At 43.4% G+C, this 22,120-nt stretch overlaps 1 protein-coding gene and 1 long non-coding RNA gene across 8 annotated transcripts in view; one reads left to right on the plus strand and one right to left on the minus strand.

The window, feature by feature from the left end:
- The window catches only part of LOC128832763 (uncharacterized), a 47,855-nt gene that overhangs the window by 12,097 nt on the left and 13,638 nt on the right, over positions 1–22,120 (plus strand). Inside the window, exon 2 of the long non-coding RNA XR_008444047.1 lies at positions 13,496–13,735. This is a non-coding gene — a long non-coding RNA (uncharacterized LOC128832763). The remainder of the gene's footprint in view (positions 1–13,495; positions 13,736–22,120) is intronic.
- TMEM108 (transmembrane protein 108) overlaps positions 3,231–22,120 on the minus strand; it is a 253,936-nt gene continuing 235,046 nt past the window's right edge. For 6 of the 7 annotated variants that reach the window (XM_054020350.1, XM_054020355.1, XM_054020351.1 and 3 more), the window contains 3 exons: positions 19,379–20,494; positions 5,651–5,805; positions 3,231–3,572 (listed from right to left, as the gene is read on the minus strand). In XM_054020350.1, the coding sequence (XP_053876325.1) occupies positions 3,450–3,572; positions 5,651–5,805; positions 19,379–20,494 (1,394 nt within the window). In that variant the 3' untranslated portion in view covers positions 3,231–3,449. Of the gene's footprint in view, positions 3,573–5,588; positions 5,806–19,378; positions 20,495–22,120 lie in introns of all 7 variants that reach the window. The other variant, XR_008444046.1, reaches the window with a different exon arrangement.

A 22,120-nucleotide genomic window follows, 5' to 3' on the forward strand; every position in this document is an offset into this window, starting at 1 on the left:
GGAGCTGAGAACCAACAGGGGGCCCTGGGAGCTGTAGTTCCTTGGTTAGCTCCCTGCCTATAGAGCCAGCCCTGGAGCAGGGAAAGAACTACATTTCCCAGCATTCCCTTGGCCACTACCAACAGGAAAGAGGGGGAGGGAGTGAGGTAGCTGAGACCTCATGCTGCAGTGAATGGAGAGCTGCACTGTGAGTAGGGATACCATATTTTAACATTCAAAAAATAGGACACTTCACGGGGAGGGAGGGTAGCCCCACCCTGCCCCCATCCACTCCCTCTGACTGCCTTCCACAGAAACCCTAACCCATCCAACCCCTCCTGCTCCCTGTCCCCTGATCATCCCCTCCCGGGACCCCTGCCCCTAACTGCCCCCCAGGATCCCACCCCCTATCTAAGCCTCCCTTCTCCTTGTCCCCAACTGCCCCCTCCTGAGACCCCCCCCAACTTCCCCCCAGGACTCCACACCTACCTGTCCCCTGACAAACTCCCAGGACTCCCATGCCTATCCAACCGCTGCCTGTCCCCTGACTGCTCCCCCACCCCCTGACCCATCTAACCCCCCTTCTCCCTGCCCCTGACTGCCCCCCCGAAGCTCCCCCCAACCCCCCAGCCCCCTTACCGTGCCACTCAGACCAGCATGTCTGGCTCCGCGCAGCGCCAGACACACTGCTGCATACATGCTGACGTGCTCCCCCCACAGAGCCACAGCCTTCTCTCCCCCGCCAGCCTTCTCTCCCCTCTCCCCCCCCCAGCACCTGCCTTCCAGATTTGAACACCTCAAAATTCAGGAGTGCTCAAGCTCAGTTCGGGCAGCTGTTACTTCATTTCTCCCAAATCAAATATACGGATCCACTGTAACTTGCTGTAGAAAAAATAAGATAAAATTGAGCAAGAAATGCTTCCCAGTGGTTATTAGGACTGGAATTGCTATTTTCAACAGCCATTGCCTTGTTTGTTTGTTTGTTCAAAAGGCAGACAGTGATATTGCATTGGCAAATTTCCCATAGAAAGAAAGACCGTAACAAAAGAATAATAAAGGCACCTCAACTTTTCTTCATTTATGTAGGACAGTCTTATAATATGCATCCAGATATCCTCCAATCACACAAGCTGAAAATTGTTCCACTTTACTGCAGTTCTGTAACCATATGGGAACCAATCCTGTCTGTGTTCTGTGCACATCTAAAATTCCTGCTGAATGACCTGCCGTGGGAGCGAGTTACCAGTGACCCAGAGCTGCGGCGGAAGGAGGGTGCAGGTGGGGTGGGGGGAGAGAGCCCAGGGCTGGGGCGGCAGGAGGTGTGTGTGTGGGGGGGGGCAATGGTGGGGGGGAATGAGGGAGCCCAGAGCTGGGGTGGCAGGGGGTGTGGGTGCGGGGGAAGAGCCCAGGGCTGCGGCAGCAGGGGGGTCCGGCAAGGAACCCAGGGCTGGGACGGGGGGCAGCCAAAATTTTTTTTGCTTGGGGCGGCAAAAAGCCTAGAGCCGGCCCTGCCTGTGGAAGAGTAGAGTATTAGTCCCCTAGAGAACTATTCTTCCCTCAGTATTGCACATATTATTTGCTATTCAGATTCCTATGATCACCCTAAATCATTAGGCAAAAACTGTCTGATGGGAGGAGTGCTGGGGGTGTGGTGATGTCACAGAAGAATGGTTCACTGAAGTATTCAGAGAGCATTTTGGGAGCATGCTGTATAACATTTCTTATGTTGATTGGTGAAAGATGCAGCATTCACTCCCCTCAGCTCATGCTGCTAGATGCTCACAGGAGGTAGTGCCCTATCCAAGCCATTGATCTGGCTATCCATTCCCTGCTAGGGCAATGAATGACTGGATTGTTGCCAGGCTTGCTAGCCAATTCCCTAAAGCTCAGGGACTGCTAGCATCAGCATGCTGTCTGGGTCCAGCACAACAGTGCTAGGGCTGAGAGGGGTTCAGTATGTTGTTGTCTGTCTTCCATAGCTCATCCCACAGGAACAGCTAGAAAATTTCCCAGCACATTAGATCACTGCACTTGATATATCATGCAGATCTAATGTAGAATGTGTGCCAAACAGGGGTGATATCTGTTTCACCTTTATGAATATTCTATGTCCATGTTCAAATATGTTAAGGGCTGCTATAAAGAGGATGGTGATCAGTTGTTCTCCATGTCCACTGAAGATAGGACCAGAAATAATTGGCTTAATCTGCAACAAGGGAGATTTAGGTTTGATATTAGGAAAGACTTTCTAACTATAAAGATAGTTAAGCTTTGGAATAGGTTTCCAAGGGAGGTTGTGGAATTCCCATCACTGGAGGTTTTTAAGAACAGGTTGGACAAACACTTGTCAAAGATGGTCTAGGTTTACTTGGCCCTGTCTCAGTTCAGGGGGCTGGACTAGATTAACAATTGAGGTCTCTTCCAGCCCTACATTTCTGTGATTGTTATTACATTGCTATGTGACTACCACAGTTAATTCCAGCAAGAACCGGAAAACTGTCAGTGGTTTCAGATAAGTCCTATTATCAGTACTCAGCAAGACGACACCAGCTGTCATTACCTTTTATGTTTCACCCACACTCAAGACACCACTAGGAGTGAGGGAAGATCCTTGTGGGACACTAAAACATAAAATTTTGGTTCTGATAAAAGCAGCCTGACAGACAGGGAGAGACCCTAGGAGACATAGAGAGGCAGTCTAGAGAGATGCAAGCTGACCCTCCGATTTGGATAAGCTAAGGGCCTGTTTAAACTAGCAAGAAAAGACTAAGTTTTGGTATGAAAGAATGTGTTCAGGCTTTTTTTGTTTTAGCCCTGTTTGTGTCTGCTTGTTACATTTCTATGAACCAACAAATCATACTTTTTTTTTTTTTTTTTTTTTGAAGCTGTCCTGAGCCATTGCTTTTTACACTGGTCACGAGTACCTGGAGAAGATTCTGTAGCCAGACCCAAACCAATTTGGGTTGGCTGAGGTAAATACAATTGGTGAAACCTAGTGATCCTGTCTAAAGTGGGGTAACTGTGGGGTTCCATTCTGGACAAAGTGCAGTAGAGGCCTGTCACTAGGAAAGAGTGCCCATGGAGAGACAGAGAAGATTCACAGGTGCAGGTTGCCCCTGCATAATGACAGGGTGTAGTACCAAACAGGCACTGTCGTCAGTGAAGCTAACCTTACCTGGTGGTGATACAGACTAAACATTCTGTATAAGCATTTAGTAAATGACAGCAGGAAAAGCAGTTGGTTCAATAGGTGTTTTGCTTAGAAATACCTTTATTTTATAAAGCCACAGTTTGCTCTGTAAAGTTTTACCACACTTATAAAAAAGAGGTTGACAATTCTTAGGGGGGAAAAAAGCTGAAAACATTTCTCATAATTCAGGGTTACACAAAGATTATATTTATAATATATATATTTATTTATAATTTGGAGACACTAAAGATGGAGCTGCAATACAAGGGCAGGTGTGGGGTCATATTTCAGACACTTGCTCATGTCCTACAAATAGTGTTTCTTGACAGAATGGGTTAACAAGGACCATCCCACTGTCTCTGTAATCACCATTGGCTGGGGAGCGTGGCTCAGACAGATGGTCCTAGGAGAAAGAGAGAAAAAGAGCATGAGCTATTTAAATTTTGTTATCTACCCTTGGTGTACACAACAGCACATTGGTGTGTGTGTTTATGGAATATAAAGGAATGTGTTTACATTATAAGACCTATAGAGTTCAAAGCCAAGAGAATATGTGCAAATACTTCAAAGTGTCCCCTATTTTGGGTGCCCCAATTTCTGGATATCCAGCTTTAGAAAACCAGGCCTTGATTTCTGGAGGTTTTTCTCTAACTGCAGTCAATGGGAGCTGTGGGTTGTAAAATCGGACCACTACATACTCAACTTGGTCACCCAAAAATTGAGTAGCCCAAAATTATAGGCCACTTTATAGAATTTGGCCTTATATGTAATTTTGCTTTCTTTAAATTTTGGAAAAAATAATATTTTGTGAAATTTCATATCCATGATTCCCAGCCCGTCAGCTACTGGAAAGACTCTCCCAAGCCTACATAGAAGGGAATTATGGGGGAATGAATTCAAAGATACGTTTTCAACCGCTTTTTTAATGTAACGAGCTAATATGTGGTGCCATGCTATCCAGAAAAATCTATGACATTAACAGTGGAGGCTGTTCCTTTTCCACATTATATTAGTGACAAGACAGCAAAGAAACATTATGGTTGCGATTCTGGCTTTGGCTAAATTTTCTTATAAAATTACAAATTGCAGAGCCCCAAACCACAATGTACTTACTGGGGTCAGGGATAGGTATCAATAGAAATTTAGTTTTTAAAAACTAATCTCCACTTTAAAAAAACCAAGGCAAAAATATCCACACGTTTTTTCAAAGGGTTGCTGTATTTTATATCTATATCTATCCATCTCGCTGCTCCTACATAATCTCAAATGGCCAGCCATGGGCCCTGGACATATGAGGGCATTTTGGGAGATTCCCTATGCTGCACTGATCCTTGGTTGCGTTTTGGCCCCTTGGGGCCACTAGCAGTTCATACAATATATTCTCTAATACTATGTCAAATTTAGTTTTAAATAACTTCAGTGATAGGGCTTCCACCCCTTCTCATTTTGGTGACTATTCCACACCCTAACAGATCTCACCATTAGGAAGTTGTCTCTTGGTATGTCTAGAGAGGAGTTTGTGGTTTGGCTTTAAATTGAGTTAGATGATTGCCAGTTAACTAAGTTAACCAACAGAATTGTAAATGATAGTCTAGACACTCCACAAAGGCTTGTTTCTGGACACAAATGTTTGTCACTTACCCAAAGCTGACTCAATCAGCTAACTTGAGTTAAAATAGACACTAGTCTAGACAAACCCCTTGAGTTTAATCCATTTTCCTTTGCTTAATTTCATCCATTATTCCCAAATTTACATCCTTGAACTAAGCCAACTAATTCCTCTTCTTTCTGAGACCAGGCTATCGAATACTTCTCGCACTGGTAAGCACCTACCCATGTGAATAGTTCCATTGAAATCAATCAGAATGCTTGGGTAAGTGCTCACCCATGTAAGTAAGGATTTCACAGTCTCATTGACAGGTGTTTACAATTTTCTCTTACTTGTAGAATGCACCCCCGAAACTGTCGCAGGACAAGCTACAGAAACCTCCTGAGAACTGGGCGTTCAGACATCTTTTATGTTGTTAACTTCCACTGTGCCATCGTCATGATATATGGGCACATTACAGAGATTAAGATGAACCACTGTAGACAATAACTGGCACAAATCAAACTGCTTGGCACAAATACCCTGAACCACTCCCACTCATTGATTGGAATGCTGTTCTCAACTGTAGGCCCAAATTAAGGCAAGGCCAAAGTGAATAACCTTGGCTTGTACTGCTTAACCCAGGGAATTCAGTCTTAGGAATAGACAGCAAGAGCTTTCTGACAAAACATAACTTCAACAACAGGACATAGAATCTTTGAGATACGGTAAGTGTGTCGTCACATCACACTGGGGTGGGCTTCCTTGAAAGGTTGTTTCTCTGGATGTACATAAAGTTTTCAAAAGAGTTTATTAATATCATTAATCTACCGGTAGTATGGTTTCAGTGAAGCTTGTCAGTCACTGGGTTTGTTACCATGTAACTATGGTACCTCTGAAGTTTCAAGGGACTGGATCTCTCTTGGTAACTCTACAGCATGCCTGTTGAAGTAGTCCATGGTGATAGCATTGTTCCAATAGCTCAGGTTGTTTTCTGGGTTAGATGTCTTTTTCTTCCTCCTCATGCAGCAGACTGTCAGCAGAACTGCTGTTAACAGAAAAATTACAAGAATTTGATTGTTTCTGTGGGAAATCACTTAGTGACTTGGATTTGTTTTTCAAGACACGTGGCCATATTCGGATACCCTTATTCACATGGAATAGTGTCTTACTCCACTGATGACGTGGAGCAAGATGCTACTGAAATGAGCAAGTGTTTCAGAATCTAGCCCATACAGAGTATGTTTTGGGCTTTGCAGAAATTGCAGTTTTTACTTGCCTTCTGAGGCCACTTTTAGAATTTGCTGCAAGACCCAGCCCTCTTATTTTTGATGAAGCTTTTGCACCATGACTGGAATGATATAAGTAAACCGCAAATAGCTTCTTAGAGCCTCAAGAATAGCAGAATACTCAATGAAGTCCACTATTGATCTCACTGCATATATCTGTTCTACCTGTGCAGTGCTTAGATCCTGCAGTGAGGAGTATGTTAGCAGATCATAAGTTAGATATATAGACAGACAGACCTCCAATCTGCTTCAGATACGGATCCCATGAATAAGTTTGTGAGCTTGTATGTTCATTTGTAAAAGCATCTGCTTCAGGTCATAGAGCACTGGACATATGCAGTGATGCTGGAATTGATATTACTAGCAGGATGAATATAATCAGCTTCCATGGCATGCTGTTGTAACCTAAAGTGATTGAGAGAAGTTCTCCAGGATTGCTTTCAGTATACTCAAATCTGTTTTGATTTGGATCAAGAGGTTTAATCTTCTTATTACTAAAAAAAAAAACCCTTCCAAATCTGGACAATTTTATTTAAGCCTGGCAAACTCACTTTGCTATATGTACTAATCTCAATGGTCCATGTAACTGTGGAGATTTAAGCACACGCAGGGATTTAATTTTCAGTGGGGTTAGGTCCATCCTTTGTTTTGTAGGTTCAGTTTGTACCTACAAAACTTGTACCTGCAAAAATAAATTGTGGACACAAATCTAACGCATTTGTACTTTTAAACTACCTGATTTACACCCACAATGAGTACTTAGCAATGAATGTACTTTCCTTTGCACCTATAAAAAGAAGACTGCCCTTCTGAAAATGTACTCCATAATGTCTAAATCCCTAATCAGAGGAAACGAAACAATTTAAAGGGGTCAGAGATGCTTTGTATATTTTGACAAACATAGCAACTACCCGTTTGCCATGTATCTAGTTTCACATTCCATTTATTCTCATAAAATGCCAATAGACAAGCATAAGGCTAGAGCTCTGTTTAAAGTAACAGACTAAGCTACAACAGAGGAATTGTTCATGGGTTGAGTTCAGACAGTCTCTGTCTTCGTCAAAGCAAAAGACATGCTTATACTGTAAATCTCTTTATTAAAATAATGGAAAAATATTTCATAGCATGTGTGCACATTTCAAAACAGCAGGCCATTATGAAGCCTACTATTATCCAGACTTGCCTCAAATTATCCATTACTAGTAACTTCACTCCCAGTGCATGTATTTCCTTAGGGTTTGATTGTGCAACCCTTAGTCACGCTGGTGAGCACTGCGTGAGCAGCCCCACTGAAATCAATTGAATTGCTCTGCCTGAGAAAGTACTCAGTCATAAAGATTGCACAGTCGGGCCCTTATCTTTTCAGACTATTCAACCAGTGTCACTAACCACTAGACGTCTCCACTCTGCCCTGGAGGCGTGTGAAGACGGGAATGTGAAGCAGAACATGTAGTTATCCCCATTGGAAGGCTATATAAAGTAAGCATAGTAACAATACTCCTTCAATTTTCCTAGCTGCTATGTAACGGGTGCTCTGTAAATGCCTAAGATAGACAGAAATTTTAAAGTTGCCTGGGGATTTAATGACAGGGCTCTCATTAAAGTCAGTGGGGGATGTATGATTAAATTCTGTGCAGATCTTTTGAAAAATCTAGGGTTTACAGTCTGTACAATTATGTTGCTTTTGTCAGTGAAATATGAGGTTTGTCTCTGGGAGCTGGAAAGACAGTGGTACTATGAGCAGTGAGAAATTTGTATTTATTCAAAAAGAAATGGCATCATAAATGTATCCTGGGCTATTTTGTACTTCCTCTGTAAACATAACTTTCTCACCCCTCCCCGTCCTCCACTATGTTTTTGGAATGTGAACTTGGGGCTAGATCACAAAGGACTTAACTGCCTGTCACTTAGGTGCCTAAATCCAACATTTTAGTGACACTGAGATCCTCAAAACTCCTACTCAGCTACCACCTAATCCTGGAGGTGCCTAAAGTCCCTGGGCCCTTATGTTTCCATTGCTAAAGTCCTCAGGGCTCCTAAATGTCTGCCGGTTAACATGCCCACAGGAGCCTGTATCTTGACATCTCTGTGTTCATGCCTAAGCTGCAACAGAATTCTCAAACTAAGTGTTCCCCCCAACTCGGGTCCTGCTTCAGGCAGAGCAGGGATTCAGACCTACAGTGCCCATATCCTAAGAAAGTGACCTGGCTAGTGGGCTGTTAGATATAATGAGGGTCCCCACCTTCTTCTCAGGTTTTTTGCAAGAAAGGACTGACATGGCTTAGGTGCCTAACTCCTGGAGAAAGTTCGTGAGTGGAGGGAGGCACCTAATCCACTGAGAGAGGACTTAAGCCCCGCCCCTCTCTTTAGCATTTCCGTTCCAGCTGGCTAGCGGGGGTGTCTACCAGCTCAGTTTGCTGGCTTCTGGGAATCCCTTTCTTAGGTGCCTTGCTCTCCCTATGCATTGTATAGAGAGCCTGGGCACTTCACTCAGGGCTGTGGATTCCACTAAGGGTGCCTAAAAGTTAGGCATTGCAATGGCTAAGTCCCTTTGTGGATCAAGCACTTAGCTCTTCTGAGCACTGCCAGATTGAAAAGCCAGAAGAATGAAGTCCTGTGCTTATTACAGATTAAGTATAGCAGCAATGAAAGATCCCCCATGCTGTCTTTTCAAGGTGCCACAACCCTAAGCAGGAGAGACTGTTTATGAAGGGAATTTCTGTCTCTGTGCTCATTCAGTCCTTGGCCTCTCTGCTGAGACTGCCAACCAGTGTGCCAATAAGTGTTAACTGTGGTGAAAATTTTTATTTTTTTAAAAAGTAATGTAACATAACACTTATAATAATATACACCTCTACCCCGATAGAACGTTGTTCTCGGGAGCCAAAAAATGTTACCGCGTTATAGGTGAAACCGCGTTATATTGAACTTGCTTTGATCCGCCGGAGTGCGCTCCCCCCCCGCCCCCCCCGAGTGCTGCTTTACTGCGTTATATCCAAATTTGTGTTATATCGGGTCGCGTTATATCGGGGTAGAGGTGTATCTTAATGTACTTTATAAAAGTGGGTATAACTACAGTATTATACCAATTATACAGATGGGGAAACTGAGGCAGGAGCAGGTATAAGTGACTTGCCAACTCACAATACTGGGAACCCAGCTCTGTTGGGTCCTAATCTAGTGTTCCATTTACCAGAGTGTTTGGGGGTGCCTATAAACTGTTATCTTATTATTATCTGTATTTTGGAAACACCCAGAGTGTTCCAGGACACTTCCGTTCATACAATCTAAGACAGCAACTCCCAAACTTTACTGGTTCACATACCACCTTCTTAAAAAATTGTTGTGAAGTGAATGGATGGATCATCAAGCATGTATACCCAATATTTGGGAACCCCTGATATACGCTGTCAGACAGGAAATCCTAAGTGGATGAAACATACAAACACCAGTAGAGGTGGGTTGGAAAGATGAAGTAACAGTAAAGACAACAGAGTAGAGCAGGAAAAAAAAAAAAAGGTCACAGCTTCCATCTTGCCTTTTCTATAATGTGTCTTGTATTCTAGTGAAGACTAGAAATTAGTATTAACAAAATTAACTAATCCTGCAACATCACATTTCTTTTAGTGAGGTGTGAATCTGTTTGGATAAAATAAGAACCAACTACAGCTTTCCCTCAAAAATGTACCTGAACCTTCAGGAAAGCTTGATTGACCTTTCCCTCTCTATTATATTTCATTTTTGCATAGTCTCTAACTATAAGGCAAGTTTTCCAGAACTCAGATCATTCTTGTAGTTCTTTTCTGAACCCTTTCCAATTTCCAGTAGTATTTTTCAACTGTGAATACCAGAACTAAACAAAGCATTCCAGTAATGGTCTTACTAATGCCATATACAGAAATAATACCACCTCTCTATTCCTATTTGATACTCCCCTTCTTATGCATCCAAGGGCTGTGTTTGCCCTCTTCACTATTTAATATTATTATATTACTGCATCAATCCTACATTAAAATAACTTTAAGGCTGCAAAATCAAGCATTCAATAATAATTAGGAAATGCCCAACTTAAGGATGTCTCTGCTACCTTAATTCTGCCTCCCTTCTGCATTATGATAGTCTTTAATTGCATGATCACATTGTATTTTCCACAGGATCACTGCTTCATTCAGTGAATGAGTACTTATTCAATATTTCTTTTCATCCTTATTCAGTGTGTGGCCCCAGACCTTATTCATCACACAAACATTAATTTTCTTCACAATGCCCCTGTGATATTGCGTGGTAGTCGTATCCCCATTTTAGAACTGGGGAATTGAGACAAAGAGATAAAGGTTACAATTGTTAAAAGTACCCACTCATTTAAGGTGTGCAACTTGAGACACTGAGGGCCTGATTTTTCAGAGTACTTAACAGTTTTATAGCACATTATGTATTCAGAGCATAGCTGTGAATGCCCTGCATTTCTGCAAATATAGCACCAAGTGTCTTATGTTAGGCACCAAGAAAATGAGGAACATATAATTAGTGGCCAGCTGTGAACACTTTTTGGTTTGAGTGACTTTTTCAGCATCACATAGGAACTCTGTGGAAAAGAGAGGGATAGAATCAAATTTTCCAGGGCAGTACTGTACTGCCTTAAACATGAGACGATCCTTTCTCTCCCTGCAATCCCTTGCCTCCAACAAATTAGGAAGTGGTCTTACAGACAATAACCTCCTTCACTACACCAAACTTATACATTCCCATACATGTTACCCCTGAGGGAATTCAGCACCAAAAAATTAAATATTCTGCACAAAAAAATGTAAAATGCTGCGCACAATATTTTAAAATTCCACAAAATTCTGCATATTTTATTTGTCAAAATAACACAATATAACCACACCATTTTTATTATTTGCTGACAAGTATTTTGAAATAAATTACCAAAATAATTGAAAATGGTGTGATTATATTATTTTGTTTCTGTGCTATTTTGACAATATGCAGAACTTTGCAGAATTTTAAAATATTGTGCACAGAATTTTTAATTTTCTTGTGCAGAATATTTAATTTTTTGGCGTAGAATTCCCTCAAGAGTATCAGCATTCTGTGTGGCGCAATCTGGGTGCGGGCAGCTCGGTTGGGGATCTAGGTGCAGGGGGGAATCTGGATGCACAGGGGCTCAGTGTGGGGTTCTGGGTGCAGGGGGAATGGGACTTTGCACGGAAGTCGAGGTGAAGATGGTTAGGGCTCAGTGTGGGAGGGAGTGGGGCTTGGGGGGTGGGAGGTCAGGGTGCAACTGGTTGGGGTTCAGTGGGGTGGGGGTCCAAGTGTGGGGGGCTCTTGATGCAGGGGATGATGCTTGGCGGAGTTGAGGGGTGGGGGTTCTGGGTGTGCAGATGGGGGGAGGGGTCACTGTACAGGCAGCTGCTTCCCCGTCCGCCCAACCCCTGTGCATCCAGACCCCTGCCCTCTGCTAAGCCTGCCCTGCAGCCATTATAAGTTTCTGGGGCTTGATCTGACCCGGTCCTAGCTGCTCCATGCAGGGAAGGGGGAGGTGGAACTCCATCCCCATCCTGCCCTGCTGGGACTAACCTCCCTGGGTGGCCGGGGAATCCCCAGACCTCTCTCCCTGACTGCCTGAGCTGCTGGGGAGGGGTGAGTGACCACTGGTGCAGCGTCTCTTTGCTTCCCCAGGGAAACCATTTTCTGCAAGGAAGCAAAAGGAAGGGGTGGGAGGGCATTTTTCTACTGCGCTGTAGGGGCACAGAATTTCCCCAGGAGTAGCATGTGCACTGACAGGCAGGGGAACTGTGGAAATAAATAGTAAGAGTCTCTGCTTACAATCATATTTCCCACACATAAGTGAGGTCAATTAAAGTTGCATGGGCAACTCTTAAATCTGACATTTCCTAACTTTTGAAAACCTGACTTCACAATCTTAACATTCTTTTCATATTGATTTTTTAAACGTAATTTCCTGACTTTACAAAAATCTGGAAAAAATCTAAAAATTCCATCATGTGGAACCATACTGACCCTCAGCTTGGGTTATCAGCAGTGTTTGGACCTTTATAGCATAGACCACTACCACTTAGCTAATGGGGTAACTGGTGGTAGTAGTAGAAGACTAAATATGGGGATCAGCTACTAGAGGGGGACGAGACTCACACTGTGCCTGGGGTTTCACATATATATGCTGACAATAGAAATACATAGAGTCTCGGGACTTTTGGTTCAGTTCCAGGTTCTGGAGAGTAGTGTGTTTTTCCAAAGTTATAGATCCTTCTGTCCCTGTATCCTCCACAAGTTTATCTCTGTACACCTTTCTTCCTATCTATCCATTCCCAGCTCCTGTCCTCTCCTCCTCCAGCTATAATCTTCCCTCTGATTCATGTCACCTTCCCCTTCTCCTCTCCTCCTCAGCTATAATCTTCCCTCTGATTCATGTCACCTTCCCCTTCTCCTGCTTCCCCAACTGGCTCCTATCTCCCACTGCTTCCCCCTTTGGTTCCTGCAACACTGTCTCCCTCATGTCTCACTCCTCTTCATTCTAAGCCAGGCTACTTTCTTCTTCTGCCCACTACCTGGCACTAGGAGCACGAGAGAGTCTCCCTGTTCTCATTTCTGGAGTCTACTGCTCCTGTGAATTGTAGGGAAAGTCCTGCTCAGCCCAGCCCCTGCAGTCCCATGGTGGAGTACACACAGTGCAATCTGCACAAGGAGCTGTGAAGGGCTGGGGCATTCTCAGTGCAGACAGAATCTTTGGAGACTTTAGCAGCCATACTCTAACAAAAAGAAGAACAGGAGTACTTGTGGCACCTTAGAGACTAACAAATTTATTAGAACATAAGCTTTCGTGGACTACAGCCCACTTCTTCAGATGCTTATGCTCTAATAAATTTGTTAGTCTCTAAGGTGCCACAAGTACTCCTGTTCTTCTTTTTGCGGATACAGACTAACACGGCTGCTACTCTGAATACTCTAACAAGTTGCCCTTGATCATGTGTGAGCTGAGATTTTTTAAAAGGCTCATACCGTGTGAAAATATGCCCAGTTTTTCATGGGAACAGTAAAAGCCACATCCCTGACACACACCCCGCAGACAAATTTCAAGTCCCTGCTCCAAAGCATGGAGACAATAGAGCATCTAAAAAAATAATGCACTGGTTGTAAGAATAATGCAAGAAAAACAATGGATTTTTCCCTAATCTCACCCGCAGAAATAGCTCAATCGTTTTGGCTGAAACTTTCAAAAACAAAAGCAACCCCCCTCCCAAAAAATATTCAGCCTGAGACAAGCACCCAGAGTGGAAAATTTCAACTCAAATGGTTTAACTTTTGCAAAGTTATATGCAACTGAAAACAGGATCTTATAATAAAAAAATATATATGGTAAAGAAGACTAACCAAACTACTACTAATTATACTATGAAACTTAAAACTATTTCTCTTTCGTCATAGACACTGGGACGCCGCTACAGAGCTCCATCTCAGGCCGGGGATGGTTGAGAAGGAGAGGGGGTTGGGTTGTGCGTGTGATAGATGAGGCACTAACGGCGCTGGAGACAACCACTGTGCATGCATGACCCAGACGGACACGGCTGATGAAATTCTCCGATCAATGGCGCTAGGGCGCTCCAACACCTGAAGTGGAGCACCCACAGGGGGACACATCTTGAAGAACCTCAATTACTGTACAAGGTGAGTAACCTTCTCTTATAACAGGAAGTGCCCAGCAACTTTAACAATAGGTTTTACTACCTTCACTGCCTATATTATTACACTATCTTAGCTATATTACTGTTATTATTGAAGTTCTTTACTGACTGACAGCTGCTTCCAGCTCGACACAGGATTCACTGCTGAGGCTTATGTCTATACTATGAGCTAGAGGTGTGATTTCTCTGCTCATATACAGATACTTGCACTAACTCTCATTGAGCTAGCACTAGTACAAATAGCAGTGTAGCTGCGGTTGTACTGATAGCAGCAGCAGCAGAGACGCAACTGAGCCATGCCGAGTACGTATCCACCGGTTTCAGGCAGGTTTGGACTCGGCATGGCTCAACTGTGCTTCTGCTACTGCTACCAGTGCCACTGTGGCCATGGTGTATTTATACTAGCGCTAGATTGATGGGAGCTTGCGTGAGTATGTGTACATGAGCAGGGGAATCACACCTTAGCGAGTAGTGCGGAAGCAGCCTAAATCTCAGTCTGATCTCACTTACAGTGGTGCAGTACATCTGCATGAAACAGGGAGAGATCAGAATCAGGGCCGGAGTATCTATCTCTTTGGAGAACTAGACTCCAGGAGAAACTTTCATAGATTCTTCAATGAAGAATGAAGGTTGGCAAAAGGCACTTTTGAGCTTTACCAGTCGATGAAATATGAGCTAGGAAGAGCTGGATCCAAGGCAGTAGTTCATACATTCTTTGGGTTCTGCTGATGTTCCACACTGCAAGCCAGCTGCCCTCTCCCATTTTCTGTAATCAGCAGAACTGGCTAAATGAATGTACTGCTGTGCATCTGACTCACAGGTTTGTTGTCTTCTACAGCTAATCATGTCACTTGGTAATTACAGAAGGATTTTTTTTTTTAAAGAAGTTGGAACTTGAGGGATCAGTGATGTGAGTTTTAAAATAATTTCACAACACATCCTGTGCGAGAGAGACCCAAAAAAAAAAAAAAAAAATTCAAAGCTACCTGAAGGACATCCCAAAAATGGTGACAAGTTGGCAATAGCGATCTCATTGTTATGTGGCACTTTGGGAACATACAAATATTTAGCCCTTTTTATCTGTGGGTCTCAAAGGGGAGTAATTAGCCTTACCCTCATAGTCTAGCTGGTGAAACTGAAGCACTGAGAAATGAAGCAACTCTCACAAGGTCACATAGAGGAGCTGGGCATAAACCCCCAGTCCACAAATACCCAGGCTGGGCTACTAAACTAATCTGTGTCGTGATAGGTGATACTGTGCATTGATTGATGCAGTTAACCACTGAACAACATTCCCTGTCATATGCCAGCGAGACCTAAGAAGTTTGGTGTAGCCCTGAAAACAGGTACTTGCAGATTTGGTGGGTATTGTGACACTGTCACCTTTACATTAGCTATGGTCTGAGGTAGCAGTGTTCAGATATGGATTGGAATTAGATTTATAGTGGGTTTCAGTTTGAGGCCAGACTAGGGCTAGGGTGCTGGTTCACATTTGACTTGGGGAGATCCCACGCTACTCTCTTGCCTCCTGATCTTGAAAAATTTCCATCCAATGAGCAGGATCAATGAAGATTTAGGTGGCTACTTGAGGATTTTTTCTCCCCTGGGGAGAAGCAGTGAAGTTCCTGCCAAAACCTCTTCCCTTGGACTTGTGGAGCTGAGACCTGCAGGAGCTGTGTAGTTTCCCCTTCCTCTGGTTCCATGGGATAGGAAAGTGAAGGCACCTCCAGAGGCTCCTTAGTTAGCAGTAGATCCACATTGTATAGAGAGAACCACTCCTGACAGGTAATCTAGCTGGCCCTCATGGTAATAGTTGGGGGGCGGGGGAAGAAGTGCTAGAGTTGAGTATGTGGGTCATGCTCTGTACATGGGGCATCTAGAGCAGTGATGTCTTCTCCTCCCAATATATTGTATGTCTCTGTACCTGTGTGCAGAATTACTACTTCTCAAAGAAGGCCCTTCTAGGGTTCTCATCAGTTCCCCAGGGAAAAGTGCTGCTCCTGCAGGTTGATATGAGTAGTAGTAGAGATTATAAGTGTTATGCTCCTCTAGAAAAATGTGTGCATTCTCTTTGTGAAAGCATCCTCAAGAGTCAATTGATTTGAGAGGTGTAATTCTAGAAAGCTTCATTTATGGGTAGGTGAGGTACTGTAGCTGGGGACCACTTGAAGTAGAGGGAATGATACTTTAGACACTTTAGTGATAACAGAGAGCCTTTGGAACATGCTGGAAAGTTCTCTAATTTTGTTTTGGCTAAATCCGCAGGCCTACTGATGGAACACACTTATCCTCATTGAGGTGGGAGCTGGGTTAATTTGACTCCTGCCTCTCTCTCTCCTCTCCCTTCTGTTGTGCAAAGGCACCAATTCCCTCTCCACACCTGGTTTCTCCTTCTCTTTCTTTAGGGAGTTGGGAATGCCAAGTGCTGGCAGGCCCTGTATCTCAGCAGATAGGGAGAATTGTACTCCCTGACAGACTTCTCAGCATGTAACTGTTGGGTCAGTGCCAGTCTCTACACCTCTGTCCAGCCCTCCCAATTCATGCTGCCTTTACCCCGCTGGTTCCCCATCAGAGCTCAGAGCTGGGAACTGGTAGCTGAAGAACATCCTTAACAAAAGTCCTGCCTCTGAGTCAATTATCATCTTTCTTCCCCTTACTCAGTGCCTTAGGCGCCTAAGAACACCTTAGAATGGGCCAGTGGCCTAAGAATTTAAGATTTGATAGACTTGACTTGGAGCTGAGTTAAAACACTCTGTATTTTCCCACCCTCTATCACTCAAAACGGGAGATGGACTGCATTCAGTTTATTTTACACACTGCATATAGCTGTGAAACCTTTTCATTGCAACAACACCCCTTGAAGATACCCATAGCAAATCGGTTAGTTGTAGGTAATTTTTTTTACTGTACTATAACATGTTCCTTAAAATTAAAATTTCTCAAAATTAGGAACAACCCCCACTTTTCATCTATAGTCCCCCTCTGCCTGGAGACTGGAATGAAGGGCTTTATATGTTTGTTTCCTGAAGATGGCAGCAATGTCTTTACTATGCAATACACCCAGCTTCATCAGGTTGTTATGTATCAGAGATACAGTACCAACTGTTCATTTCCACTGCATCTGAGGATACATATGCACATGTAAGTGGTTCACAAGACAACACTTCCTCTGTTGTGAAATGGCACCAGGGAGCTATAACAGGCCTTTCCATCAGGGAAAACGTTCTTTTCATTTTAATATGACAAGCAAAATAACTCACAAGGGCCATCATACACATTGTGCATGGTGTGTCCTGTTGCTTGAGAGAGTTCCTTAGAAATACAATGGTAGCAGAGCAGTGTGCAGAGTTAACACTAATGAGCTATGCATTACTATTATGTTCATCTCACATCACTCATGTAGTGAGATTTGAGTCCTAGGCCTGCTGCTTGGCTAAGTGTTCATTGCTGAAACTAAAGTGACATTTGCATCCAGTAGGTAAAAAGAGACTGTGGTGCTTTTGTGTGCGGAGGTGGTTAACTCTTCAGGGCAATGAAATGAAAGCAAAGGAACTCTGAACCTTTGACCTGAGCAAAGTATGTGAGAGCTGCAATGTGGAGAATCACTTCTGCCACTATGTATAGATCATGCCTGACCCTTCAGAACATTTAAAAATGAATTTACTGCCGGAGTGACAACACTGGGGACTAATTATCCATGCAGCAGGTACAGCTTGAGCAAGTTTCCTCATGTTATCCCACCAACGTGCCTCGACCCTGACTCGGAGAGATGATTTTTCATGCCCATTACAGCCACTGACTTTCTGTTGAGGCTGAAAATAAGCGGAGTAGGTGCTACAGTGGATTTGGCAGGAGGACATCTGTCTGCTAGAAAATTATCTGAAAGGTGGCCACCAAATGTTAAAAGTTCTCTGGGTAAAATGTTTCAACAGCGACTTAGACCTCATCTACAAGCAGTTTGTACCAGTATAATTGTGAGGTAGGGATGTGGTGGGTTTTGTTGTTGTTTGTTTAAGTGGTACAGCTCATAGTGTAGATGCAGTTTATAGGTGTATAAAGGTGCATTTTACTGATACAGTTTATTCCCTTTCCCTTATGGGAATAAGCTGTGCCACTATAAGTACATAGACGTTAATATAACTGCATCCACCTTTAGGGGGCGTTGTACCACTTTAATTATATCAGTGTAGTTAAAACAGCACAACTTTTTGTATGTAGATTTAAGCCCAGAGCCTTCAAGGTGTTTAGGTGCCTAACTCTCACTAACGCTTTGGAGGATCTGGGCCTTAGGCTCCTAAGTAATGAAAAGTCAATGGGACTTAGGCTCTTTAGTCCCTATCTGCATTTGAGAATGTTGCCCTCTCACTACTGATGTAGGCCAAATTCAAAACAATACATGACTTGTTGAAATCACAGCTTGCAATAACAGATGTAAAAATGTAGTTATATGAACACATATTACAGTATGTGTTTATCAATTTGTTTCTTACAGTAAAATAGTTTATCAGAAGTCCTTCAAAAAGACACTCTAGATTCAGCTTGCCGTTAGCACTCAGCCAGATGCTTTATCCAGGGCTTTAATATACTTTTCTTTCTGAGCTCTACTTCAAGACCAGTGCTTGGAAATATTTTCTGGTCTGGACAGACTTTCTACTGGTCCACATAAGTGGCTCTAGCTTTAGCAGATCATGATATATTGGCCCTTAAAAAAAAAAATCGCATTTTTATTATACTTGCTTCTCTCTCTTTCACACACACACACACACACACACTTACTTCAGTTCCAACATTATTTTAGCAATCAGCCTGACTTAGGCCCTGTCTCCACTACCATTTTAACCAAATTTGTAATTAGTAACAAAATTGAGTCTAAATACAGCTTGTATATAACATAACAGGGTTAACGCTCAGGAGCCATGGTTGCTGGCAGATGTTTATATTCCTGTAACTGTTTGACACACTTATTTGCACTGTTGATGGACCCACTTAACTATGCTTGTGTGATCAGTTTGGTGGAACCTCCATCTCAGCTCTGCGTATAATAGGACATCACAGTGTATATTGTCTCTCATTGCTTGTGTCACCCAGTGTGTGCGCTGTCAGGGCACTCTATTTCCTGCGGAGGTACTATTCATAGATTCCACAGCCAGAAGGGACTGCTGTGATCATCTAGTCTGATTTCCTGTACAGATCATAGAACTGCCCCAAAAAATAATTCCTAGAGCATATATTTTAAAAAAACATCCAATCTTGATTTAAAAATTGCCAGTGATAGAGAATTCACCAAGACCTGTAATGTCTAGACTTTGTGAGTGACTGGATGAGTTATGGTACTCTCTAGTGAATGGCCCACAGAGAAGATAACTGACTTGCTTATTAATCCCTGCAAAGGGAGTTTGCCTTTAGCTCAAGTGTTTAGCCTGCATTTTGGAGCTGAGAGGCCAGTGTTCTAGTCTTGGCTACTTAACACATTCTCTGATCTATTTCTCTAAACATAGACGACAAGCAATCCCACATGAATTTGTTAGCATTTGCAGTGTAAGTCCCCAGCCAATACTTATCCCATTGGGCTTGCACACATTTTGTATCTCAAGAAAGGAAAAAAGAAAAGAAGCAATTAACTCACAACATGAAGATATAGGTACACTGATAGCCAGAATGATCCAGGCAATGTCCACCTTGGTGAGACAAATGGTTGCTCTGTGCTGGGGTTTATCCCCCTCAGTGACATGGGAAATATTCCCAGGCATGCCAGGCTTCCAGGTTCCAGCAGGCACCAGTCTGTTTAGAAAGTTTCCCGTTGCTGTGGAACCAGCTGTTGAAATGGAGCTGGCCAACCTTGTGGTGGATGCTGTGGAGAGAGCCCTGTTGGATAAAGTAGCATTATTCACCATAGTGTGCGGTGTCATGGAGGTTCCTTTAGGGTTTCCCATTGTAGGTGATGAAATGTTGACATCAAAGCTGGTCTGAACTGAATGACCTGCTGCTGTTGCAGTTCCAGGGCTGGCAAACAAAGGTACATTTGTACTTGGACTCAAGGTTACCCAAGAGTTATTTTTGCTCAGGATATCCCATATATCATAGTGTGTGGGTTTAAAAGGCACCGACCCTGTTTTGGGATCAGTCGATGGGCCAGCTGTTGGCGTGGTAAGATCTGCTCTCTGCATAACTAGCCATGTTCCATTTACCCGCTCTGCTTTTTTAAGGCCTTCCAAGGTGTTGCTGTGAAGAGAAGAGCTTGAGTCTGTTGTAGTTGCTGGCCCAGTACTATTAGGATCATTGGAGGCTGCAATCTGGGGCTGAAATGGGTGGTTAGTGAATGGGCGCCTCAAAGTAGGAAAGGGAGAGTGCAGTGCTGTCTTTAGGTAAGGCTCTGTAGATTCTGTGAAGTTGCCTTTGAAAATCTGAAATATTTTCCCCTTTGGGCGGGTCTGTCCTGAATACAAAGCACTCTGGTTGTATAAGTGATATGTTTCCATTTTGCCAATGGGATGGCTGCTGGTTGCTTGCTTCTGGTCAATGGTAGGGGCAGGTGTCTCCATTGGGCGAGCTGAGTGAAGAGTTGAATGAGTAGTTGTGGGAACAGGTCCTATCGTGCGATGGCCTTTGTGTTGAGGTGTTATTCCCATGGCTGTGATACTGGTAGTGTCTGTCAGGAGGCCCTGAGACGATGATACACTCGGAGGCAGTATCTGAACAGCAAACACCAGCTCTTCTGTCAGTGCCAAGATCACTAGAACACCTGGAGGAAAGGACACAGAAAGGTATTGAAATGAAAACCAAAGAAGTACAGACTAAAATTCCTATTATTGTGTATTCATGCTTTCCTTACTCAAACTTTTATGGTATTTTTCAAGTTTGTTCACTATAATTTGTCAGGCACACATACATTAGGTAAAGAGATTGCAGCGAGAGCCTTAGGAAGATGCCAAAGCATTAATACTATAGTGCAGCAGAAAAGTTCATAGTTAACTTTAATCTTCACCTCCTTCTCTAAGAAATCAAGAAGGGGAGAGCCTAAAGGAGGGGACAAGTGAAAGAGAGCCTAAAGGAGCTCTGAAAGCCCCAGTTCTTATTGGGGGAGGATTCTGCCAGTGTGGGAACTCAGGAAGGCAGCTGTAAGGTTGCCTTCTGACCCTACCATAAGGGCCAGGCCAGGGAGTAGGAGGAGAGGTGTATCCTGGGCAGGGCTGGAGCATGTAGATTCCAGGCAGTGCTGCCACTCAGTCGCCTGCAGACGATGCTGTAATTGAGCTACTCTAACCCCTGGAGCAGCCCAGGATGTGGAGGTGAAAAGATGGTTTAAAGCCACCATAGTTTCCCACCCCCTGGGTTGGGAGATCTGTGGTGGGCTCCTGGCATGTGGTAGAAGGGGGAAATAGGCATCACACAGAGCCCCTAACATATGGTTGAGGGGGTGGGAGGAGTCCCTGAAATAGATGGGAATGGGAAGGTGGCACATAGGGAGCTGGTGGGGAGGGATCTGAGGAGGCCCCGGTGTGCCCAATGTGCTCGGCCAATAGAAGATTTAGAGTATACCCCTAGGAGGTTGCAATTAAAACCTATTTTCAATTTTTTTTTTTTTTTTTTTTTTTGCCCACAAGCCCCCACTCCCAGACAGCTGCCCACTTTGTTGTGAGCCTGCTGGGGTTTTTAGCCTCCTTGTTCTTTGGCTAAGATTGTTAAGCATCAGTAGTGATTTAGGATGTCTGTTTTTGGATGCCCAACTGTAGATGCCTTAAAGAGATCTGATTTTTTGAGCAGGTGGATGGCTCAACACTTTCTGAAACTCAGATCTCTTTAACATGTCTAAAGGTGGGAACAGAGAAATTGAGACACCCAAAATCACTGGTCATTTTGAAAATCTTGCCTTTTATCTACAGTGTCTGAGAAGTGCAAAACACTCAAACTCTCTAACATGGGCAAATTCAAAAGACCACAGTTTTGAAACTACAGTATTATTAGGCTTCCAATTTTGACCCAATACAGTCAACCCTCTGTTTTAACTTTTATATGGATGTTTGAATTTTCATTTCCTGTACATGTGGAATTTGGGGTTTTCTGTAGGCTTTTGCCCTTCCCACCTCCCAGTAAGTGACTATTAGCTCATGAAAAGTGCAGATTCACAACACCAGCAATGTGAATTCATCTGTTTATCTCTGATCCAGGTAACAGAAACAATACAAGCCATTACCCTGTTCTGCTGATGTATCTTTACGTCACTACAGCTTGCAGGAACCACACTGCTGCCATGTCTCCATTTGCTGAAATTGTCAACTACCTTGTGGATGCTTGCCCACTAGAAATGCACTGAGAAAACCAATTAATTTTTAAGAGGCTATTGTCCACCACTAGATGGCAGTACTAA

Source organism: Malaclemys terrapin, chromosome 2, assembly GCF_027887155.1.
Source record: "Malaclemys terrapin pileata isolate rMalTer1 chromosome 2, rMalTer1.hap1, whole genome shotgun sequence".
In the NCBI taxonomy this organism is placed as follows: Eukaryota; Metazoa; Chordata; order Testudines; family Emydidae; genus Malaclemys; species Malaclemys terrapin.